General features: G+C 39.7%; 1 protein-coding gene across 1 annotated transcript in view; it reads left to right on the top strand.

Moving 5' to 3' along the window:
• TRPM6 (transient receptor potential cation channel subfamily M member 6) overlaps positions 1-26608 on the top strand; it is a 119224-nt gene that overhangs the window by 58444 nt on the left and 34172 nt on the right. Inside the window, exons 21-28 of the mRNA XM_045562611.1 lie at positions 566-694; positions 2082-2333; positions 4366-4540; positions 4732-4846; positions 8847-9040; positions 12890-13022; positions 21262-22409; positions 22586-22698. Of these exons, the coding sequence (XP_045418567.1) occupies positions 566-694; positions 2082-2333; positions 4366-4540; positions 4732-4846; positions 8847-9040; positions 12890-13022; positions 21262-22409; positions 22586-22698 (2259 nt within the window). The remainder of the gene's footprint in view (positions 1-565; positions 695-2081; positions 2334-4365; positions 4541-4731; positions 4847-8846; positions 9041-12889; positions 13023-21261; positions 22410-22585; positions 22699-26608) is intronic.

Raw genomic sequence — 26608 nt, 5'->3', positions numbered from 1 at the left:
CTGAGTGGTGAAGATAAAAACATTAATAAACAGTTCTTAATTACAAGGGCTTACAGTTGGACAAGACTTTTTTATTAATCAAAATATTTTACTCAACACATTATAACATAAAACTCCCAGCAGCTGTAAATATCACAATTCACTGTATTTGGAAATATACTATTTGAAAAAATACTGGCACTGCTTAGCTTATCAGGCATGCTTAGCACACATATTTTCTGTGTTTAAGATGGAGGGAAAGGCACGTGATTCCTCCTTGGCTTGCTGTTAGTCTGACAGTGTTAGTCCTGGAATGTGCAGGGTTCGCAGCCAACAGGACGAGACAGTATCTCCTTCCATGGATCTAAGAACAGTGATTTCCTTTCCACCATTAAATCCTAGACTAGAAAACCCTGGATTCTTGTGCCTTTTTAGATATTGGATCCTCGATAGTCTGAAGGTGGTCCCAATTCTGTGTTCGCATTATCCTGTTGAAGTTCATGCCTGTGTTTCTGGGTCTGCGTGTGCTTGGCATCCCCCATGCTCACTGTCACTCACGTCCAGGGCATGTGTGTTCCCCTCACAGATGGCGTATTTGGCATTCCTCATGCTGTTCACCTACACGGTGTTGGTGGAGATGCAGTCCCAGCCCAGTGTGCAAGAGTGGCTTGTCATCATTTACATCTTCACCAACGCTATTGAGAAAGTCAGGGAGGTGAGTTACCCCTTGCACATTTGTCTTCCACACCCCTCTGCTTAGAGATGCTCTTGGCTCTGGTGATGGAAATGGGCATGTCACAGGTGTGGGAGAAGACAGGAAATGCTGACCTTGATTTGCATGCTACAAAGGTTATTGCGGGGAGGGTAAATCGCTAATTTTAACCCTTTATCCTTGTCAACTGCTTTCTGCTGGTTGCTGCACTGTGGAAGCAGTTATCTTCAAAGTGGAGGTGTTAGTGCTTACCAGTCCTAGAATGGTAGATGATGCCATCTAGTTGTTGTTAAATCCCCCCAACTATTTGATTTCCTTGAATTTTTTTGGGGGGGTGGGATTGATTTTTATAGCTTAGCATTACTTATATTATTAGTTTCATCTAACAGCGGCACATAAGTGGCTGGAGTTTTGCAATATGTAAGGAATACATTTATAACTTTTGAAAGATCCTACCAAACAGCTTTGAAAATTGAATCTGAAAATCCCTTTGGGGCAAGTAGTCCAAGAAACAAAACAAAACAAAATTTCTATTTCTAGTTTGTAATGAATCACTTAAAAAGAATTAGCATTTCTATGCAGTTACAACTGCAATCACAAATATTAATGGTTATGAGACTGTCTTGAATGTCAATGTATATGTATCTCTATGTCTATGCACTTACATGTGTTTATTTTGTCCTGGAGGTAATATGACTAACATTATATACTAGGTAGATGTATTCTTAGTAATTATGCCTATACTGCCTGCTAAATTTACTATGTGGAGTTTATAGATTATTAAGAATAATTCAGGGGAGAAATGTTATCTGAATTATACCATTTTTTATGCTTTAGGGAAAATAAGTTTATTATTTTACATTTCAGTTTATCTGATATGATGTTTCAGAAGTAATTTCTTATAATAGTGAGTTCCAATATCACATTCTTAGTAGTTTGTCAACAACTCACTAAATAGCAGTAGTAAGACTAGATTACAGGGTTCTTTGGTTTCAACCCAATTTTCCTTGCATTTTGCTGTGCTTCATGAAATAGAACTGTAGCCATATAGATCCATTACAATTTTGAGTTTTAAAACGTCTTGGTGTTTTGCCAAGACTTTAGGTTAGGATTACAGAAAGCTTGAAAAAATACTTCTTTTCTTTTTGACTTCTAGTTGTGTTTTCAAGTGATTGTCTAGCATTAACAGTGGCATTAAGGTATATTTATAGATTTGTTTAAATAATTTATTCCCAAGGATAACTTAAGTCTCTAAAATCTCTGTGTGATTTAAGGTTTGGCAGGATTCAGATTACTCTTTAAATGAGTGGTTGATGTATTCAAGAAGATGGCATTGATAGAATTCTTAGGTTGGACCTCATTCTTTACATTTTTCTCTTTCTTCTTTTAGATCTGTATTTCGGAACCTGGGAAGTTTACTCAAAAGGTTAAGGTATGGATTAGTGAATACTGGAATGTAATAGAGACGTTGGCAATTGGCTTATTTTCAGTTGGTTTCGGTCTTCGGTGGGGTGATCCTCCTTTTCACACAGCAGGAAGACTAATCTACTGCATAGACATCATATTCTGGTTCTCACGACTCCTGGACTTCTTTGCTGTGAATCAACATGCAGGTCCATATGTGACCATGATTGCAAAAATGGTGAGTACATCCGGTTTTATATCCTGGTCTTCTTCTTCTTCTTTTTTCCTATTTTTTTTTTTTCTTTTCTTTAATTTTCAGAGACAGTGTCTTGCTATGTTGCCCAGGCTGGACTTTAACTCCTGGGCTCAGGTGATCCTCCTGCCTCAGTGTCCCAAGTAGCTGGGACTATAGGTGTGTGCTACCACGCCAATGATTCTACCTGATTTTATGGTTTATATTCAATAGTTTCACTTTCAGAATTATTTATAAAAGCACAAAGAACAAGGTCATTTTATCACTGCTTTCCATATAATCACAAACTCGTATTTAACAAATGTCCTTGGATAGCATATGGAGTAGTTGATAGGTTTTCCACTTAACCTTTTGGTTGGGGCCAGATGACATGGATTGAGTCAAATTTGTCTCTGAGCACAATAATTCCTGAAGGCCAGATTTGTATGTGGCTACCACCAATAATACTTTCTGCTAAAATATCAATTTATTCTTTAATCACTCACTCATTCACTCTCCCTACCACGCCTTTTTTCTTTTTTCCCCTGTCACCCAGGCTGGAGTGCAGTGGTAAGATCATAACTCACTGTAGTCTCCAATTCCTGGGCTCAAGCAGTCCTCCTGCCTCAGCCTCCCAGGTAGCTGAGATGACTGGTGTGTGCCACCACACCCAGCTGATCTACCACACTCTTAAATAGTGCTTAATCTAGGCCACACACGGTTTTAAGTACTTTGTAAATATTAACTCATTTAATCTTTGTAGCAAATAGTATTTGTGAAATAGGTAGTATTATTATACACATCTTCCATCAAGGAAATGGAGGTTAAGTAAATTCCTCTTGGGCGTACCTGAGGAGCAAGGGCTCCAGAGTGGGTCACCGGGCTCCAGTCTGCCATCTGAACTTGCTGTACTGTCATGTCAGCTTTTTCCATCTGGCTATTTACAAGGACCTAAGACCTGTCCTCTAGGAAGTACAGTATCTGAAGATCATCTTTGGCTTTTCCTTCTAGAATACTCACTGGCAGGGCAGGGGCAAGCTCTGGAGCATGCAAGGTAGTGCTGAAACAAATAAAGAGGACAAAAAGGGGAGAACCTTCAGGACTCCAAAGACAGAATTTTCTTATTTTACATTTTTCTCTTAGATAAGACATGTTTTCTCTGGTCTTGGTGACATCAGTATTTATTAGATAGGCTATACTGAGATAACCAGTATAGCTTGGTGATGTAGCACAAGGTTATTTCTCCCTAATGCAAGGTTTGATGAGTGCTCATGGGGGCTGTCCTCCATGCAGTGACTCAGGGATCTAGAATCCGTTGGTCTTGTGACACATCCATGTCAACATGTGGCTTCCAAGGTCTCTGCTGTCAGGGAATGAGAAGGATGGAGAAAGTCTAATGGCTTTTAACTGCTCTGGACAAGAAGTGACCGGAGTCACCAGCATGCCACAGCCTATTGGCTAGAATGGGTTTCTTGGCACCAGCCTAGTGGAAACAAAGCTAAGAAATAAAGAGCAGCTCTTGGAATACATCTGGGAATTTTGGTGAATATTCTCTCTGCCATGGTGCACAAATGCATTGAGTTGATATACACTTAGTAGATGGCATAAAATTGGCCTGATCAATTTTTCACACTCTAATCAATTCCTGAAGGTAATTCTGGGAATAAAGAGCCATTGGACTAATTTGAATACACCATATTTTTTTTTCCTTTCCTAACCTCTGGTCCAATGGGGAAAAGTTGGATATTTGCTAATCAAAAGTTGTTCGCATTTCATGACTGCTTAAAGAAAGAAGCATAGATTCTCTGCTCTCAGCACATTTATGTTGTTCCATAGACCACATTGACTTGAAACACAAGCTGTGCAGAGAAAACAAAATAGTTTAGCCTAAGAAAATCTAGCTATTCATGGACCAGGGCGTTTTACTCAATGACTAGACAGTCTTATTACTGGCAGGTATCATTATGATGGCTGCTAGTGTTTGGTTTGTCTTGACTTCCAGATCTGTGGTAAGATTCTCGTGTGCGCTATTTTGCAGACAGCGAACATGTTTTACATTGTGATCATGATGGCTATAGTCCTGCTGAGTTTCGGAGTGGCGCGCAAGGCCATCCTGTCGCCAAAGGAGCCACCGTCCTGGAGCCTGGCCCGAGATATTGTGTTTGAGCCATACTGGATGATATATGGAGAAGTCTATGCTGCAGAGATAGATGGTGCGTAGGGGATTTTGCCATCATGCAGAAACTGCACCTTTGTAGATACTCAGAGTAATTAAAAAAAATCTGCAAAACAATCATCTGAATCTTAAAAAATGTATAAAATGAGTGGTATTCTGCACAGTTAATGTGCTAAATGTTTGTCTAGAGTCCTAGGACTGTGATTCACCTCTCTTCTTTATTTGCAGTTTGTGCAAGCCAGACGTCTTGCCCCCCTGGATCTTTTCTTACTCCGTTCCTGCAAGCTGTCTACCTCTTTGTGCAGTATATCATCATGGTGAACCTGCTGATTGCTTTCTTCAAGTAGGTTATTTTAATTAAATGTAATTATCTTATTTACATAAAACATGGCGTGGGCCAGACATGTTGAGTAGATGCACATGTATTTTGAGTACGTAACCTTTGGTTTTTGTGTGTTCCATGTTTTATAATTACTGTTTTAAGATGTAGGCATGAAACTGTTGGTAATAAGAAAGCAGAGCATAGGAAGCAATAAAGTAATAAACTCAGTCATCCATCTGTACCCATGGGGATTGGTTCCAGGACCCCCTGCAGATGCCCAAATCCATGGATGTTCAAGTTCTTTATATTAATATAAGATGGTGTAGTATTTGCAATTAACACATGCACGTCTTCCCATATACTTTAAATCCTCTCTCAGTTACTTATAATACCTAATACAATGTAGATGCTATGTAAATAGTTGTTATACTGTATTATTTAGAGAATAATGACAAGAAAAAAGTCTGTATGTGTTCAGTACAGACACGCCATCCATTTTTTTCCCTATTATTTTTGATTTGTGGTTGGTTGAATCCACAGATGCGGAACCCAAAGATATGGACAGCTGACTATAAAGAGAAAGTACAGTATAATAAAAACAGAACAAAAGGCAACCTTGATTTGTAATTAAGCAGTAAGTTAGAATAATGAAAATATAATAGCTGATGGAGTTGAACGTTGGCTACGGAGTTCTTGATCCACTTTCTTCACTCGGTTCCAAGTTTACCTCATTCTCTGTTTTCTTCCGTCTCACGTCTCACTTCTTCTCATTCTCCTTTTCTGGATCGTCGTCTTCTCTCCAACCTTTCAGCATTGATTTGTCCCTGGGCCCAGACCTTGCTCTTCCTTTAGTTGTGCTTTTTTGTGATGTTGTTCAGTTTCCCCTATATCCTGATCAGTCCCCATTTGTATCTCCAGCCTGGCTCTCTTTCTTAAACTCCAGTCATGTAGCTCCAATTGCCCCCTTCCATCACCAGTTAAAAATGTAATAGATTTCTAAAATTTAAAATGTCCAAACTCTTCATTCTCCCCTCCTTCCCAGCATACACTTACATGTGAGTTTCTGTTGAAGCTCCATCTTTTCAGTTATTTAGACCAAAAACCATGGAATCATTCTTAATTCCTCTTGTACCTCTACTTCTAAACTGTCAGGAACTCCTTTTGACTCAACCTTCAAATAGATCATCAATTCAACCACCTCTCACTACTCCACTGTTACCCTAGAGCCTCCTAATTTATTTCTCTGCTTCTATCTTCAGTCCCTATACTCTGTTCTCAACACAGTAGCCCAAACAACTATGTATTTATTTAGAGATGGTCTCACTCTGTCACCCAGGCTGGAGTGCAGTGGCATGATCATAGTCCCATTGCTGCCTTAAACTCCTGTGCTCAAGCTATCCTCCCACCTCAGCCCTCCAAGTAGCTGGGACTATAGGTGTGCACCTCCATGCCTGGCTCATCTTTTACCTTTTTGCAGAGAAGAGGTCTCACTAGATTTCCCATGTTGGTCTCAAACTCCTGGCCTCAAGTGATCCTCTGGCCTCAGCTTCCCAAAGTGTTAAGATTGCAAGCATGAGCCACTGTGCCTGGTCCCAAATGGTCCTTTGGAAACATACATCAGATGATGTCACTTCTCTGCTCCAAACTCTTCAATAGCTCTCCATTTACCCCTGGGTAAAAGTCAAAGTTCCTCCAGTGACCTATATGGCCCCATGTGATTTGGCTTCCCTGTGACTTCACAAATCATGCATCAGACTGCTCCTCCACCTAATTCACTTGTCTCCAACCACACTGGTCCCTCACAGTTTTGCAAACAACACTGTTGTGTTTGCACTTGCTGTTTCCTCTGCCTACAATGCTCTTCTGCCAGATATCACTGTGGCTCATTCCCTTCCCCTCCAGGCTTGCCCAAGGGCCCCTTTTTGATTAGGTTTAGCCTAAGCCTTACAGTTAAAAGTGTAGCCCCCTTTCTTCTGCCATCTTCTTGGCATGCCTCATCCCGCTTAATTTTCTCTCTTTATACCTACTTATATTATAGATGCAAATATATTTTACAATTTATTTATGTATTATGTTTTTCTGTTATATGGCTCCTCTACTGGAACATAAGCTCCACAAGGGCAGGTATTTTTGCCGTTTTTGCTCATGAATTTATCCCGAACACTGAAAAGAATGCCTGGCACATAACTGTTTAATAGATGAAAGAAACCAAGTGAGGTGATGGGAAGAATTTTGTATTTTCTGAATGCGTCTTATATGCTAGGCACTGTGCCAGGTATTTTATTCATTGATTATCTTACTGGAGACAGAAAGGTAAGGAAAGGGAAACTCAATTTATAGAACCTAAGTAAAGAGAGTAGAGAAGGTAAGGGGATGGGAGGTTAGTGAAAATAAATCAGAATACTTAAAAAAAATGACTTGTTACATGTATAGGGGGAGGATATACCTTCCTGCTTGTTACAAGATTATGAGATAGCTTTCCTGTCTCTCAGCTCTACCATTTTAAGAATTTATAACATTTGTTGGCATTTAATTATTATAGCTGTTTTGTGATACGTCAAATAATAAGAGGGTGTGAGATTTTTGTTGCTCAGAAACGTCCGGTATCAAAAGAGGGGTTGAGAAATCCTCACATAGACCGGTCTTCTCACTTCAGAGATGAGCACATTGTGGACCAAACAAGTTGAGCAGTCCCAGATCTGGCTCCTTGTCCAGGAGTCGTGCACAGACAGGATTTTTCGACCAATAATTAAAAAGAACCTGCAGTACACTGTGATGGTCGCCACCTGCTGGTGGAAGGTTCAGTCACGATTGGCGTGACACACCCGGAGGGCTTGCTGAGACGCAGTGTGCTAGAATGTCCACCTCTGAAGTTTCTCATTCAGTAGTTCCCAGACAGGGTGCAGGGATGTGCATTTCTGACATGTTCTCAGGTTATGCTGAGGCTGCTGGTGGAGAGACCCCACTTTGAGATCTACTGTTCTGACCCAGTCATCAATGTTTCCGTCACCTTCTGCATGGATTCCGTGAAAGATCCCTCCTAGTCTTACCCTGAGCTGGCTCTCTCCAAGATGTTTCTGCCTCCTTTTCTTTATCACTGTTCAGGTTTAGGGTTGCCTGTGTTTTTATTTGCTAAATTTGGCCACTCTCCTCAAGTTCTACTCTGCCATCTTTCTCTAAAGAAGCTAAATTTTTTGTTAGCGTAAGGAAAATGTTAAGAAGGATGTTCCGTTATGTCACCCGACCCCCATATCATGTTAGAGTGAAGAAGTTAAGGATGATATGTGGCTTTAGAATAACTTTCCTCCCAACCATTACTTCTAGCGTAAATTCTATAATATCGATACTCACTGTACTATCTGCATATTATAACTGACGTAGTTAAAGGGAAAATCCAAAGTGACCTACCAATAAGAGGTTACTTTCACTGTAAAGTTAATTGAAATAATTTATCTAGCTTCTTGTAGAAGCTCGGCTTATTGATTTATTTCAGGATGAATTGATTCATTTTAGGATGAATTGATTCTTCTTCCCTTTCTCTTCTTCATTAATACTGTTTCGTTTGGGTGTTTTAACTAGGATTATTTTAGCAGTTCTCACATTTGACATTAGGATGGTATCTTCGTAAGGTTGATGATATAGAGGAACATTAAAGCTGTTTGCCATGAAGAATGAATTATGGACTGAAAAAGAGTTTCTTCCGTGAGAAGAAATGATGACCCAAGAATAGTGTTGAGTTCCAGAGAGCAGTTTCTGTTCATCACGTTGGACATGTTTGCATTTTCTTCCGATTGTAATTGCTGCCTTTTGCTTGTTATTTTGATTAGCATATTTTAGTATGAAAGGTGATCGATGTCTTATGTTTGGTGGAAGAAGAATCATAAATGCAGTGGCTGCTATTTTTACGGGCTCACTGCTGGCCATGTCAGGGGAACCACTCATAAAAATTGGAAAACGAAGGAACCGTTATGTTTCAGGATTTCATATTAAAACATCGTCCCTCTCTTATCACAACTTACAGCAATGTCTATGTAGATTTGAAATCCATCTCAAATAAGCTGTGGAAATACAACCGCTACCGCTACATCATGACCTACCACGAGAAGCCCTGGCTTCCACCGCCCCTGATTCTCCTGAGCCACGTTTGCCTGCTCCTCCGCCGCCTGTGCCACCACCCAGCGCCCGGTGACCAAGAAGAGGGTGATGTGGGCTTAAGTAAGTTTTTACTGGTGAGGCAAGAGGGAGAGAGTAAGAAGCAGAGATACAAGGCAGAGACACACCGGGACATTGTAAATTAAATTCAGGGTGCAGGAGGGAAGGCTCTGGGAGTTAATTGAAATAGAAAATCACCTGGTGCCTGGGTCTTAGTAAATATTCTGACCTCCTTATGTGGTTGTCAGGTCGTCGTAGTGCCTTTTGCCAAGATTAATGGATGCTTTGAAAGAAAGTGACAGGTAGGAAGAGAGTCTCTGTTTGAATGTGTTAAGGGCATTATGTCACCTGGAAAACCTATGTTTTTTTCTGCAGACCTGAGAGCTCATCGTAATAACGCCTAGAGAGTAGTCATGTGACACATACTTTTTTCTCTGTTGTGGAAGATGGAATTCAAATAGAAAGGAATTATAGAAGGTCTTGGGGTCTCAGGGAATTAGATAAGCAAGGCTTTGCTTACTTAACTTATTAAACAGAATTATGGTTCTCTGGTTCTGTAATCTACTGAGTATGGAGGTGATTCTGAAATGGATGTTTCTTATTTTCAAGGACTTCAGCTCAGAGGCTAGGTGTGGTGATGTGCACCTGTTGTCCCTGCTACTCGGGAGGCTGAGGCAGGAGGATAGTGCGAGCCCAGGAGTTCGAGGCTGTAGTGCACCATGATTGAGCCCATGACTAGCCACTGCACTCCAGCCTGGGGAACATAGTGAGTCAGGATGCAGAAATATGGATTCTCACTTTTAGTTCTTTTTTCCAAAGCATAAGCCTACATAATTTGATGTTTTCCTAGTTCATCTTGTTTAGCCAAATCTTGACTGCATGATGGGGCTGTCATACTAATTGTTAAAAAAGAAGATTGCTTATTGTGGTTTTACAGATCTTTTGCAGTTTCTATTCTTTTTTTTTTTTTTTTAAACTGAGTCTTACTCTGTTGCCCAGGCTAGAGTGCTGTGGTGTTAGCCCAGCTCACAGCAACCTCAAACTCCTGGGCTCAAGCGATCCTCCTTCCTCAGCTTCCCGAGTAGCTGGGACTACAGGTGTGCACCCTGGCTAATTTTTCTATTTTTAGTTGAGATGGGGGTCTCATTTTTGCTCAGGCTGGTCTTGAACTCCTGAGCTCAAGCAATTCTCCCGTCTTGGCCTCCCAGAGTGCTAGGATTACACGCATGAGCCACTGCCCCCGGCCCTTTTGTAGTTTCTATCAAACCGTTCCACAATTGGTACCAGGCCCATTTCCAGATAATTCCTAGATATGCTGGAAACAGGTGGCATAAATTTATAATCTTTTATCACAATTCCTAAATCCAAAATATCTGTGAAAACTGAAAGTCTTTTTTTTTTTTTTTTTTTCATAAATTAGAGAAAGAGTCATTTGGCCAGAAGAGGCTGATGGGAACTGAGGCGAAGCCATTTATTCTTTTTATCCTTTGTAGTGTGAATATTCATCGATTTTGTTGCAGAAAATAGTAACATGCTTGATTTTAGGAATTGCCCTAGCCTTAACTAAAAATTTCACTTCATTTATGGTATATTACTATATTACCTTCCTAAAAGTAGAAAGGAAAAATTCTGAATTCTAAAATACTCCTGATTTCAGGTGTTTCAGATGAGCTACAGTGGAATATTTATATGTTTAGGTGGGTCCATGGGGTTATTCCCTGCAGTATGTTATTCTAGGGTTGACAGAGTGATATGTTTTGCTTGTGGTCATTGGCTCTGTGAAGCATTTTTTTCCCTCTTGAGTCACATTGAAGATCTCTTTTTCTTTTTCGTTTCTTCCCCTCAAGAGATTCAGCCTTTATATGGAAGCCAAAGCACAACGGAAGTTAACTTGAAGGCTTATAATTGTACTGTAAATTTCAGGCTTCCTATAGTGAGCCATCCCAGGCATTGGCTATAGAACCTTTGCAACCTAACAGTAGAGTGTGAGCCACTTGACAGCTTCTGGAATTAACTAGGATTTGCCCAGATTTCCTAGTATCACATTGAGAGAAACTTTCCTGTGCTCACCTTGGTCTGGGCTTATAGGATAATTTCATATAAAACTCAAGTAAATTCTTTGATGGGTAGAGGTGAGTTTACTCTTAGCTCTGGAACACTCTTGAATTTTCATGAAGTTGCTTCCAGTCCTTTACCTGAAGACATTTACACACGGGGCAGCAGTGCCACCTCGTGGACAGTTACAGGAAAGTGTCCACACTGCAAGCTGCACCCATCAATGGAATCACTTTTCGTTTGTTTTGTGTTCTAGAGACAGGGTCTTGCTCTGTCGCCCAAGATGGAGCACAGGGGTGTGGTCATAGCTCACTGCAGCCTCGAATTCCTGGGCTCAAGAGATTCTCCCGCTTCAGCCTCCTGAGTAGCTGGGATGGGTGTGAGCCCCCGTGCCCTGCTGGAACTGCTGTTTGGGTAGTTTTTGCTTTCAGGGATCCACAGAAGGCTCACGTCATAAAGTTTCTTGCTCATAGGAGACTTTTTAATGCAAACGGACATTATAGTTGGGTGGGGGTAGGAGAGACTAGATTTTTTTCAGTGTTTGGAAGATTCTTCCACACCATATAAATCAGAAAACATGTGCGCTTGAGTTGTGAACACACTTAATGGCTGAACATTATTTTAGCCATGTTTTTGATTTAAAATTAATATTTTGTTCTTCATTTTAGTGGACAATAACAGACCAGTTGTATTTTTAATAAATTCTGGAGAACTGTATTAATTAATTTTGTTTTCATTTGAGTGAAACCATTCAAGAAAGAGAATTTTCCAATTTTATCCTTTTAGTGGTATCGTTTCATTCTTATATTTTCTAAGTATTAGAAACTTGCTTAAAAGATGATGTATTATTTTGTTAGGTAAAGAGTGAGTGCCAATGTGGTAGACCAAAAGTAAATGTTGAAGTTTGATGAAGAATTGTATCAGCCTCATTATATCACAAAATTATTTATCTTTTTAAATTTTATTTTATTTTTTGAGACAAGGTCTTGCTCTGTTGCCCGGGGGCTAGAGTGCAGTGGCATCATAATTGGTCACTGCAGCCTCAAACTCCTGGGCTCAAGTGATCCTCCTGGCACAACCTCCCAAGTAGCTGAGACAATGCCTGGCTAATTTTTAAAAATTTTTTGTAGAGATTAAGTCTCGCTCTATTGCTTAGGCTGGTCTCGAACTCCTGGCCTCAAGCAATCCTCTTGCCTTGGTCTCCCAAAGTGCTAGGATTAAAGGTGTGAGCCCCTGCACCTGGCCAGCTTTGTCTTTTAATGACACATTATATATGATATAATTATCATAATTATAATTATGTCAGGGAATGTTACAGCCTCGATTAGCCATTGACCGGTAATGATGATGTCTCTTTTTTCAATAGAGGGCTTAGTGTATACAAACTCAGTATAACAAGGTAAAACTTTCTCATACTTAGTGGATTAATTTCAATAGACCTTACCTTCTAACCTTGATTTTAACCTATAGGTTACTGATCATCATTTTGGTAGCTAAAAGAGTTGGCAGAGAGAAAAAAGAGATAATCAGATTCTTTCCTTATTTGTATATAAATGTGGTGATTTTTTGTTAATGTGTGAAAACATTCTAACCTACGAAAATATTGATGAGAAATGATTCTATACATAAGTCATTTTCAAAGAATAGGTAGGAGAGATTCAGACGGGCGTTTCCAGGTGTTTCTATGTAATGCTTCTCCATTAGTATTGGAAATACAGTGTGACAAGGCAGCAAACTTTTGTCACACCAGCTACAATTTATGATTTTGAACACAAGTGGAAGAAGCTCATGCTCTGTGCCAGCTTCCTGTTTAGGGTGAGTAATGATTCTTTTTACGCACCATGTTTATTTTTACAGAACTCTACCTGAGTAAGGAGGATCTGAAAAAACTTCATGATTTTGAAGAGCAGTGTGTGGAAAAATACTTCCACGAGAAGATGGAAAATCTGAATTGTAGTTGTGAGGAACGAATCCGAGTGACATCAGAAAGGTGACAGCTTTGTATCTTTCTCATTCCCAAACTGCTACCAAAACCTGATTCTATTAGAATGTCTAAAAGAGTAGAAAGACCCACTTTCAAATCCCAGAGGTTTGGTTTCTCAAAAATTTGAAGCATCTAGTAGCATATAATATTCACGTAACCAGTGGTTATTTAGTGAGCATCTACTATGTTCCAGGCACTCTTCTAGTTATTATACTAGGGGTAAATGGTGAATAGGAGACTAGAGTCCCTGTCTTCAGAGGATTTGTGTTCTAATGTGTGTGTGTGTGTTTGTAGGTGGTGAGGAAAACAAAGGGAGTGGGGAACAAAAGTAAGCAAGGAAACACATTAAAATATGTAATTTAATATCAGTCAGTAAAAGAGCTATGAAGAAAACTAAAGTAGTTTAAGAGGATAGGAAATGATGGTGGTGGGAGACCCAGCAGAGTTGGGGGTTGGGTTGGACTGTCTGGTGCAGGAAGGTGGCTCTGAGGAGTTTGGGGAGGAGAGGCCTGAAGGAAGTGAGGGGAGGGGGCCAGCCAGGGACGCTGGGGGAACTGCACACGCTGTGTCCAGCAGCAGTGGTAGGCCCCCCGACGAGGTGGAGTCCAGTGTGCTAGTTGGATGAGGAGTCGCTGGGCACCTGAATAGCGATGGTTGTGCAGTGGAGTTGGTGGCAGCTTCACTGAAGTGGGTGAAGAGAGAATAGAAGTGGAGACAGCAATTACATACAGTTGGCTTTTGGGAGGAATTTTACTGTGCAGGGAAGCGATGTGGGATGTGGGAACATGGTGGGGTTCTTGTCTTTTGTTTTCCTGCATGTGGAAATAACAAAATACAATTGTATGATCCTAGAGATGATCCACCAGCAAGGGAGAAACTGCAGAAGCAGGAGGGAGGAGGCCATTTGCTGAAGGGAAGTCATTGAGGGGCAGGTTAATGGAGGGTCTGGGCTTTTCCCCCAAGCAGGGGAACAGGAGAGCGTGTGGTCAGGGTCCGAGAGGATGCAGATGCAGCAGTGGGCACACAGTTCTTGAGGCAAAGTCCTCTGCCAAGAGCGCCTGTGGGTATGTGTGATTTGAGGTAAAGAGGGTGGTGCAGGGAGGGCAGCCAGAGGTTTGAGGAAAGAGGAGAAGTTGTGTTGGAGAAAGTGAACGTACTAGGAAACTGTAACGGGACAGAAGCTATTGTGGATGGATGCATTACTAATTGTGGGCGCATGGATCGTCTTAAAATATGCAAGACTAGATGTGATGATATGCATTTTGTAAAACACAGAATTGCTCTTGTAAGTGGAAGCAAATTGACAGAAGTTAAATGTGTTCCTTCATTTTTGAATATAGATGAAACTGACTATAAAATGTTATACCTTATTATGCAAGTATTTTTTTCTGATGTTCAAATATCAGATAGATAGATGTGAATCCTTACATATGGTTTTATTTATTTAAAACTGAATCACATTAAGAGCTTTCTAAATAGTTCACTATGGGCCGGGCACGGTGGCTCACGCCTGTAATCCTAGCACTCTGGGAGGCCGAGGCGGGTGGATTGTTTGAGCTCAGGAGTTCGAGACCAGCCTGAGCAAGAGTGAGACCCCATCTCTACTAAAAATAGAAAGAAATTAGCTGGACAACTAAACATATATATAAAAAAAAACTAGCCAGGCATGGTGGTGCATGCCTATAATCCCAGGTACTCAGGAGGCTGAGGCAGGAGGATCACTTGAGCCCAGGAGTTTGAGGTTGCTGTGAGCTAGGCTGATGCCATGGCACTCTAGCCCAGGCAACAGAGTGAGACTCTGTCTCAAAAAAAAAAAAAAAATAGTTCACTATGGGCATAAGTCATATTTATATAAGGTCTGGACTTTTCCATTGATACCATGTTCAATCAAATGTGTGTTTACCTAAGTGATTCCATTTCAGATCAAATTTAATAGTGAGAAAAAATTGAATATCAAACTGAATTTGATATTCAAAATTGAATATCATAGATTTGTGAGCCCACCAAATCCTATTTTACCTAAATAATATCTTCATTACTTAACAGCTATATCACTTCCCTTTCTCTTTCCCTCTTCCACACAGTCTGCCCGTTTTACAGCTGTGTTCACTGAGTCCTGAAGGCCAGCTTGGTTCTCAATTTTGTATGAAGCATACACCCACATTAGGAGCTTACTGAGCTGGGACAAAGTCCCACTGCAGCTGCTAACTAGCTATTGTACTTGGACAAATTTAGTGAACCTCTTTGGGCCTTAGTTTACTTATCTGTAAAATGGACATGAAAACAGACCTACCTCTTAGAGTTATGAAGATAAATGAGATACTATAGATGACCCATGTGGCAGAGTGCTAATAGAAAGGGTGCAATGAAAGTTATCTATTATTTTGCAAAAATAGACTCCAAAAAATTGTGAGTATAATTTCTCTTTCAACACAAATCCCCTTCCACCCTTCCAAACCTTAAGAAAAGGGAAATAAATAGGTAGATGGGGTTGAGATCGCCTACTCTGTTCCCCCAAGATTTGAACTAGGACAAGTTCATGGAGAGCTCCTTACTTTAAACTATAAACTAAGGCTTTTAGGTGGCCAGCAATATGGACAGATTTACTTTCAGTGATAATGTGGATTTGGGTGTCAGAGCTGCAGCCAGGGAGACCCTTGCGAGAATGCTGCAGTGCAAGGTGAGTCCCGCAGCCTAGCCCAGTTAGTGGTGGTGAGAGTGAAAGGAAGGGATGAATGAAACGTATTTAGAAAGGACAATTCATGAGGCGTGTTAGGGATTAGATGTGAGCTGAGGGAGAGAATAGAGTCCAGGACGACTGTAGCAGGGGTAATCAAGCTTTGAAAGAAGGTGCCATCCAGACAAAGAATGTATAAAAGGTATGGGAAGAAAGCAATCTAGATTTCTTGAGCTGAAGATTCTTGTGGCACATTTAGCCAGAGATGTCCAGGAGTCTTTGGATGTATGAATCTGAAGACCTGGACAAGGAGATCATCTGCCTCTGGGAAGAGTCAATTGTAGGAGTCATCTGCCCATTGTAGGAAACTAAAAGTATGCCAGAGGAAGCGATTGTGCCCAGCAAGCAAGTAGAGCGAGGAAACTCGGTGGGCTGAGGGTCGAGCCCTAGGTGGTGCCAACATCTGTACAGTGGGCAGAGAAAGAGGAACTCATGGAGACCAGAAAGAACTGGGCAGAGGAGTATAAGGAGAACGAAGAGAAGGTGGTACCAGAAGCCAAGTGACATAGAGGGAAAACTTGAGAACCAGACATTTACAAACAAATAATTCAATGATAATAATAAAATCCTAAAAACATGAATTAACATATGCTGTTATATTTTTCTTAGACTCTTTTCTTGGGATTTGAGTAGAGGATTAGAAGTTAGAGGGATATGTAGCTTCTGAAACTATGGATACTTCCAAAGAGTTTAATGAAGCTCTAATTTAACTGCAAAATATAGTCAATTTTCTCTCTTGATAGAGCAATCTCAATGGCAGTTTTTTTTTTTTTTTTGAGACCGAGTCTCTTCTCTCTGTTGCCCCAGGCAGAATGCAGTGGCGTCATCATAGCTCACTGCCACCTCAAACTCCTGGGCTCAAGCCATCCTCCTGCCTCAGCCTCCTGAGTAGTTGGGACTACAGGCTCATGCCATGATGACTAGCTAATTTTTTTATTTTTAGTAGAGACAATGTCTCACTCTTGCTCAGGCTAGTCTTGAACTCCTGAGCTCAAGTGATCCTCCTGCTTCGGCCTCCCAGAGTGCTGGGATTGCAGGTGTGAGCCACTGTGCGTGGCCAGTGGTACTGTTATTATACTGTCATCCTTGTTGATGTCATTTCCAGAGAGCTCATAAATGAGGTGTGAGAGGGAGGGGAGGATATTTCCTAAGGTAACTGAGCAATAGTTTGAAGAGGGAGGGAAAAGAGATCGGGAGGATATTTGTATGTTTGCTTACCTCTGAAGAAGAGATTGCCTACATCCTTCTAGATTTTTTTTTTTAATTTCAGCATATTATAGGAGTACAAATATTTAGGTTACATATATTGCCTTTGCCCCATCCGAGTCAGAGCTTCAAGCATGTCCATCCCCCAGACGGTGCACAGCACACCCATTAGGTATGAATACACCGATCCCCTCCTCCCTGCCACATGCCCGACACCGGATGAATGTTACTCCTTCTAGAATTAAGTGAGTTGTGAAAGTGGAAAAAAGAGAGTGTGATAAGGCTGTTTTACACCTTGCTTTCTTTCCCTACTTGCAACAGTAGCTTCTTTTTTGACCCTAGTAGTGTAAGCCAGCTTTTCCTTCTCTGTGTTCTGTGGAGTAAGATGTTTTTAGTTATTTTTTCACATTGAGCACGTTTGAGTGCATTATATTTGGGAAATGCTGTGGTTTTTAAAGATTTACATGCTTTAACATAATGTGCATTGTAACTCAACAGAAGAGAGTTACAGCTTGAGCAGGTCCCATCATTATTTGACTGTGAAACATTATTGAGGAACGTCTGTGAACACCTCTCTGCCTGGGAAATGTTGGTGAAATTCATTCAGTACTTCGTGGGACTCTAGGTCCCCCCAAAAGAAACTCGCCTAGATCCCAGTGGAATTGCTGAGAGGTCCTGCAATGCAGTGCTCAATGCCATTGAATATGGAGTCAGGCTGCCTGTGTTTGATGTCCCACTCGCTCCCTGGCCAGGCACGTGACTGACTATGTGACCCAACCTCTTTCCTATGAAAGGGATAAAAGTAATGCCTCCTTATAGGGTTGTTATGTGCATTCAATAAAATCGTACATGTAGAACCTTTGTAAAATGCCTGGCACATAGTGAGCACTCAGTGAACATTCTGATTTTCATGATGATTATAATTATATTTGCTATTATCTCATTTTGAAGTATCTTGTCCAAAGGCTTCCAATAAAACAATTACCATTCTTGTCTTTCCTTTATCCTCATGCCTTGCACAGAGGGAACTAAAATTATAAGAATTTACTTTATGTGTCAGAATGACTAAAAGGCTAGATTAAATTAATGTAGCTGGTGGTCTAGGAATATAATTAAAATATGCTTCACAGGACGTTGAGCTTTAGAAAAAGCACCTGTAAAAGCAAGAGGGCCTAATTTGAAGGTGACCAGGTTACTTGTCTAACAGGTTTCTATTGAAGCGTGTTACCTGTTGCTGTGAATAGTTGCTGGTTGCTATTGTGTCCATTCGATGTGACTGCTGCTAATGGAACTTAATGAGTCTCCATTACTGCTGTTCAGACTGTACTGTTTTTGAATTAGATGAAACAGTGCACTGGCTGGAGAGGCTCTAATTAAGCATATTTGGAAAGGAATATACATATATTTTGTGCTCTTTCCCACATCATCCTTGCCAATTCTAATTTTGCAGATTCCAGAAGGTCAGAAAGCATTTGTTAAGCCTCTATTGAGTTATAGAAGTTGAGTTACATAGCAGAAGCAAGAAAGAGAGGGTTCTAACCCACATGGAATATAATAAAAATGGAAAATACCATCCTGTTTTTTTTTAAATTCCTATTTACAAAGCTCCCAGTAAGAAGCAGAAGTTCTTTCAATCCCTATGATTTGAGATGGATTCTAGAGATGGGAAGTCTAACACTATTTTGGGAAGTATTTGTTACAACTGAGTGTTAACCTCTTCATATTATAATCACTGCTTTTCCCTGCTCCCAAATAAGACTGGAGATAATTTTTCATTTCTGCAATGGTCATGTCAGCCATGTACCTCTTTGTTAGATTCCCTCTCCTGCTGGTTTGTACTTTAATCCTGTTTATCAAAGAGTTCCGTTATTGAAAAATTGAAACTGTATTCCCTTCCCCCAAATAGAAGAACAAAACAGAGGAAGAAAAGAAAGAAAAAACAGTATCATAAGACACAGCTCACTGAAAATTTTGGCTTTTTTCCCATTTAGTCCTCTATATATTTTCAGTTAAAACGATACAAGTTTGTATTTTTTTCCCTCTTACACATCAAAAACCTTTTCTTCAAATAATTGCATATATTTTATAAATATATTTTAACTTTTATTTTTTCTTTACTTACAATTTTTTTTTTGAGACATAGTCTAGCTCTGTTTCCCAGGCTAGAGTACCATGGCATCAGCTTAGCTCACAGCAACCTCCAACTCCTGGGCTCAAGTGATCCTCCTGCCTCAGTCTCCCATGTAGCTGGGACTACAGGCTCACGCCACTACACCCGGCTAATTTTTTCTGTTTTTAGTAGAGACGGGGTCTCGCTCTTGCTCAGGCTGGTCTCAAACTCCTGACCTCAAGCGATCCTCCTGCTTTGACATCCCACAGTGCTAGGATTACAGGCGTGAGCCACTGTGCCCGGCCTATTTACAAAATTTTTATACCAAATTTAAATTTAAAAACATATAACAGCATTGCATAACAGACACCCACAGAAAATAACTATCAACAATGTCTGTGTAATATTCTATCTCATAATGTAACAACTATCTGTCTGCTTTAGCATGGTGAAATTACAGCCTCTTTATGTGTGTTGTGTCACACTATGGCATCCTTGCCACCATGGGGTTGTTTTACTCTTTTTTTTTAAAAAGAAAAAAACAAATGTTACAATATAGAAGAACTCATTATCTCCTTAATTTTTATCGCTGATTACCTAGTAAAATACTATTTTACTGTATTTCCATGTCTTTTGTATTGTATCTTTGTGAACTATCTGTTCTCGTCCCTAGGAGTCTTTGTAATGTTTTTCCTCAATACTTTGTAAAAGCTTTTGATTCATTAAAGAATATCAATGCCTCATCAAATTTGTTAGAATACTAATTTTCCAATTTATTTTTGTTTTAAAATTTTGTATTATATTTTCACATGTAAGTTTCTTTTTATGTATTCAAATCTGATATATGTTGTAATTTATTCAATAGATTGTTAAGCTTAGCTAACTGTCTTAGTTTCCTAGGGCTGCTATAGCGAAATACCAAAAACTGTGTATCTTAGAATAACAGCAATTTATTGTCTCACACTTCTGACAGCTAGAACTCCAAAATCTAAGTGTTGGCAGGGCCATGCTTTCTCTGATGTCTCTAGGGAAGAATCCTTTCTTGCCTCTTCTAGCTTCTGGTGTTCTGGCAAGCCTTGGTGTGCCTCGTCTTGTAGATGGTTAACGTATCCCCATGTGTCTTCACGTTGTCATCCCTCTGTGCGTGTCTGTGTCAAAATTTCTCCTTGTGATAAGGACACCGGCCATATTGGATTAAGGTCTAGCCTATTGACTATGTTTTAACTTAATTACCTCTTTAAAGACCTAATTTCCAAATAAGATCACATTCTGGGGGTTTGGGGTTTTCAACACATCCTTTTTGGGGTACACAAAACAAAACATCCCCCCATAGAGATATTTACACAGATCGTACAGATGAATAGTAACCAACGTTTTCTTTCACTCTCCACTTTTCTCTAAATAAAATTGTTACATTTAATTCCACTTATAATTTACTTTTTAAATTTAAAATTTTAAATTATTATGGGTACGTAATAGTTGTAATTTATTTTTGCACTTGCGTAACAGAAGATGTGTTTTGTTGCTTATACATGAATCAATAGTTGAGTATCATAATCTTGGGTTAAAGTATTCAAAGTCATTTTAAAAATTTGCTCCAGGCTGAATATAGGTCTTTTGAAATGGATTCTGTTTGGAATTTGGGAAGCCTATTTGAAGTGTAGAGTTGGAGTTTTTTTTTTTTTTTTTAAAGACCTGTAATTTTTTTTTTCCTAATTACATATGTGATCCTTAATTCTGTTCGTGTCATTCTAGTTGCTTCCTCAGGATCCCCTTTCCCGATCAAAACAGTGAAATGTTTTCCAGTAGGAGGTATTCAAGTGTTTGTCATGTAAATAAATAAATAGATATATTAATGAATAGCAATGGGATGATTGATCAGATGATTGACAGAATAAATAGCAGGAAGCTGGAAATGTGGTTTGGAAATATTAGAAGGAAATAAAGAGCTAGAAATGTAGATTTGTAATTTTTCCTCCTTGGGGTAATAGTGGGAGTTATAGGAGTGGAGCAGATCACGTGGGCTGAGAACACATATTGGAGAGAGAAGAAGGCAGAAGACAGGCCTAACTCAGGGAAGCAGCCCAGTTGTCTGAGGAGCCGCCTAAGGATAGAAGCAGGGCAGGAGAGAGCAAGGCAAATCCCCACCAACTTAATGTGCTTATTGCTTTTCTTCCTCCCTTCACTATTAGGGTTACAGAGGTGTACTTCCAGCTGAAAGAAATGAATGAAAAAGTGTCTTTTATAAAGGACTCCTTAATGTCTTTGGACAGCCAGGTGGGACACCTGCAGGACCTCTCTGCCCTGACTGTGGACACCCTAAAAGTCCTGTCTGCTGTTGACACCTTGCAAGAAGATGAGTCTCTCCTGGCCAACAGAAAACACTCTACTTGCAGAAAACTTCCCCACAGCTGGAACAATGTCATCTTTGCAGAGGTTCTAGGCAGCATGGAGATGTCTGGGAAGAAGAAATACCAGTATTATAGCATGCCCCCTTCTTTGCTGAGGAGCCAGGCCAGAGGCCAGCACCCCCTAAGAGTGCAGAGGGGGGCCTTTCCTGAGACTACAGATAGTCAGAGAGAGGCATTGAATGTAAGAGATGACCAGGAAGAGCAAGAAACAGAAAATAGGAGACTTGCTTTTGGGGTGTCTCCTAATAGACAAGCACACTCGAAGTATGGCCAATTTCTCCCTGTCCCTTCTAGTCCAAAGCAAGTTCCTTTTTCTGTAGAAACTGTTTTGCCTCTGTCCAGACCATCTGTGGAAGGAGGTCCAGATGTGCTGGCAGCTGAACAGGTCGTGCACAGCGAGGTTCCTGTTCACCTGCCTTGGCAGAGCCCCGTTGTCGCAGACCAGCCATCAGTGGCTGAGCCCATGGAGCAGCACCAGCCGATGGCTCAGATACCAGGCAAGCCAGGCAACGTGGAGCAAGTGCTACCCACTTTGAGTTGCACCCCTGCACCCCTGACAATGACTTCCCTTCCTTCCCAAGTCAAGAGCATGCAGACTGGAGGTGGATACGTGAACTGGGCATTTTCAGAAGGTGATGAAACTGGTGTGTTTAGCATTAAGAAAAAATGGCAAACCTGCTTGCCCTCCACTTGCAGCAGTGACTTCACTCAGAGTGAACAATGCCAGTCGCAGAGCCAGAGCAGCTCCCTGTCTGATAGCTCTTCAGCAAGACTGGCCCCGAGTAGTGATTGCTCAAAGGTGGGACCATGGCTCCAGCTAAACACATCCTTTTGGATCAATTCTCTCCGCAGAGACAGGCCTTTCACTAGGAGTCATAGCTTTAGATTCCACAAGGAGGAGAAATTGATGAAGAGCTCTAAGATGAAAAGTAAGGAGTAAACATTTTTTTAAAAACCAGTATTAAATCCTTTGCATTGCTACTATTTGTTATCTATGACTCTTACCTGTGTTCAAATTCTTCCCATTCTCTCAGCTTTTTCTGTACAACAAAGTGGGCCTCCCATCCTGTCATAAACTTTCTCACGTAGACCATTTCCCTTACAGATCTTTCAAGATCCTCAGAAATAGGGCAGTCAGCTTGGATCACAGCAAAGATGCTAGCCAAAGACAAGAGACTGGCAAAGAAAAGGAGGAATACACAAGGACTACAAGTGCCAGTAAGTGTATGCTATTCTTTTAGGTTTTGGGCAAATTAATGGATTAATGAATTATGGAGAGAATGGGTTGGTTATCATGAGATTGGATCTGTTATAAAAGCCAGTGGCCTATCAGAGCTTCATTTCTCTTTATTGTAAACTGCCACTTACACAAAATAGCATTCTACATACAGGAAGGAGTGAAGATATAAGTTTGAGTCATTAAAGTGGATATACTGCCCTTTGTTTATCTGCTCACATGCTGAAGGACATTTGGATTGTTTTCAGTGTTTGGATATTCCAGAAAAAGCTGTTATGAACATTTGTTTTCAAATCTTTTTTTGTGGACCTATGTTTTAATTTCTCTTTGGTAAATACTTAGGAGCAGAATGTCAGAGTTATGGGGGAAGTGGTTTTTTAAATTTCTGAAGAAACTTCCAAACTGCTTTTCAAAGTGATTGTAACATTTTATATGCCCACCAGTAGACTATGAGCAGTTCAGCTGTTCCGCATTCTCTGTATCTTAGTCTGCTTTGTGTTGCTATAACAGAATACCTGAGACTAGATAGTTAATAAAGAAAAGAGATTAATAATATTTCTTACAGTTCTGGATGCTGGGAAATCCAACACAGAGGGGCTAACTCTGGTGAGAGCTTTCTTGCTGGTGGGGACTCTCTACATAGTCCCGAGGTGGTGCGGGGTGTCCCAGGGCAAGGGAGCTCATGAAAGCAGCCAAACTAGCTTTTATAACAGATTCTCTGTTGTGATAACTAAGCCACTCCTTCAATAACCCATTAGTCCATTAATCCATGCATGAATTAATCCATTCAAGAGGCAGAGGCCTCATGACCCGATCACCTCTTAAAGGCCCACCTTCTCATATGGTTACCCTGGGGTTTAAGTTTCAGCATCAGTTTTGGAGAGGACAAACATTCAAACCATAGCACTCACTAATCCAGTATTCTCAGTCTTTTTAATTTTAGTCGTATTAGTGGGTGTGTAGTGGTAGCTCATGGTGGTTTCATTTGCATTTCTATAGTGACTAATGCTGCTAGGCATCTTTCATGTGTTTATTTGCCATCTGTACAGCCACGCATCACTGAACGATGGCGATGCTTTCTGAGAAATGCTTTTTTTGTCATTGTGTGAAGATCATAAGAGTGTCCTTACAGAAACCTAGATGGTATAGGCTACTGCACACCTGGGCTGTATGTTATAGCCTATTACTCTTAGGCTACAGACCTATACAGCAGCAGTCCCCAACCTTTTTTGGCACTAGGGACTGGCTTCATGGAAGACAGTTTTTTCAGGGACCAGGGCTGGGGGGATGGTTTCGAGATGATTCAAATGCATTACATTTATTGTGCAGTCAAACCTTTCTGCTAATGATAATCTGTATTTGCAGCCGCTCCCCAGTGCTAGCATCACTGCCTCAGCTCCACCTCAGATCATCAGGCATTAGATTCTCATAAGGAATGCCAGCCTAGATCCCTCACATGCACAGTTCACAGTAGGGTTTGAGTTCTTATGAGACCCTAATGCCACCACTGATCTGACAGGAGGTGGAGCTCAGGCGGTGATGCCAGCGATGGGGAGCAGCTGTAAACACAGATAAAGTTTTGCTTGCTGGCCTGCCGCTCTCCTCCTGCCGTGTAGCCTGGTTCCTAACAGGCCACAGACCCAGGGGTCTGGACCACAACTGTACAGCACATTACTATACCAAACACTGTAGGCCAGTATAACACAATGGCAAGTATTTGTGTATATGAACATAGAAAAAGTATGGTAAAAATACTATATAAAAGATAAAAAATGGTACACCTGTGCAGGGCACTTACTATGAATGGAGCTTGCAGGACTGGAAGTTGCTCTGGGTAAGTCAGTGAGTGAGTGGTGAGTGAATGTGAAGGCCTAAGATATTACTGACACTACTGTTGACTTTATAAACACTGTACATTTAGGTTACACTAAATTTATGCAAAATAAAGTAATTATGCTACGATATTATGACAGCTACGACATCACTAGGCGATAGGAATTTTTCAGCTCCATTATAATCTTCTGGGACACCATTGTATATGTGGTCTATCATTGACTGAGACATTGTTATGTGGCACATGACTGTATCTTTGTTACTGACATGTTCAGATATTTTGCTCATTTAAAAAATTGGGTTGTTGTCTTATTATAAAGTTGTAAGAGTTTTTTTTATATATTCTAGAGATAAGTCCTGTGTTGGATAGATGTTTTTGCAAGTATTTTCTCTCAGTGGCGTGGCTTTTCATTTTCATAAATTTTCTTTGAAGTATATAAATTTTTTATTTTGATGAAGTCAAATTTTTTTTTCTTTTATAGTCTTTGGTTTTGTATCACATTTAAATTTTTTTTGCCAAAACCAAGGTCACTAAGATTATCTCTTATGTTTTCTTCTAGGAGTTTTATAGTTGTAGTTCTTACATTTAGATCTAGAATCCATTTTGAGATAATTTTTATACGGTAATAGGTAAAAACTGAGCTCCCTCTTTTCCTCCCTCCATTCTTCCCTCTCTCTTTCATGAATATGAATTCCAAAATTTTTTAATGTTTTTTGGTAAAAAGATATTTCTTTCCTATTGAGTTGCCTTGACATCTTTCTCAAAAATTAACTGTGTAGATCTATGACATATATGAATCAATTTCTGTCTATCATTATGCCAATATTATGCTATCTTGAATACAATAACTTTATAATAAGTCTTGAAATCATATATTGCAGGTCCAAATTGTTTTTTCTTTTTCAAGAAGTTGTGTAGCTATTTTATATTCTTTGCATTTATTTCTATGTAAATTCCGAATCAACTTGTCAATTTTTACAGAGAAGCCTGCTGGGATTGTGAATGGAATTGACATAAATCTATATGTCAATTTGGGGAAAGTTCACATCTTAACAATAATGAGTCTTCTGAATCATGAACATAATATATCTCTCTATTTAGATATTCTTTAATTTCTCAGTCATGTTTTATAGTTTGCAATGTACAAGTCTTAAAAATCTTTTGTTAAGTGTATCCTTGAGTGTTTCATATTTTCAAATATTATTATAACTGTCATTATTTAACAATTTTGATTTCTGATTATTTGTTTGTGGTATACAGAAATATATTTTTATATTGGTCTTGTATTCTATAACCTTGCTAAAAGTACTTGTGTACTTGTTTAAGTAGATTTTTTGTAACTTCTTTAGAAGTTACATGCTGTCTATAGATATAGTTTTAGTTCTTCCTTTCCAATATGGATGTGTTTTATTTCTTTTTCTTTCCTAATTGCACTGGCTAGAAACTCTAGTACAATATTGAATAGAAGTGGTAAAAGCAGATTTTCTTTCCTCGTATCTGCTTTTGGGGGAAAGCACTTAGTCTTTTACCACTAAGTGTGATGTCAGGTGTAGGTTTTTATGTAGATGCCCTTTATCAGGTTGAAAAACTTTTCTTCTATTCCTACTTGTCAGAGAATTTTTATCATTAAAGGATGACAGCATTTGTCAAATGCTTTTTCTGCAACTACTTAGATTATTAGATGGCTCTCCTTTTGATTGTGTTAATATGATGAATTGAGTTAATTGATTTTGTTATGTTAGATTAATGTTTTGAATATTGAATCAATTTTGCTGAGATGAACCCCACTTGGCCATAATGTATTATTTTTTAATATATTGCATTTATTTTGCTAAAATTTGATAAGATGTTTTTGCATTTGTATTCTTGAGGGATATTTGTCTTTAGTTCACTTTTATTGTAATATCTTTGTCTGGTTTTAGTATTAGGGTGATTCTGGGTTTATTGATAAATTGGAAAGTGTCCCCACTTCTTCAGTTTTCTGGGTGAATCTGTAAGAAATTGATATTATTTCAATCTGGAATGTTCAGTAGCATTGAACAATGAAACCATCTTTG

Source organism: Lemur catta, chromosome 10, assembly GCF_020740605.2.
Source record: "Lemur catta isolate mLemCat1 chromosome 10, mLemCat1.pri, whole genome shotgun sequence".
In the NCBI taxonomy this organism is placed as follows: domain Eukaryota; kingdom Metazoa; phylum Chordata; class Mammalia; order Primates; family Lemuridae; genus Lemur; species Lemur catta.
This window is presented reverse-complemented; position numbering and strand designations above follow the sequence as displayed.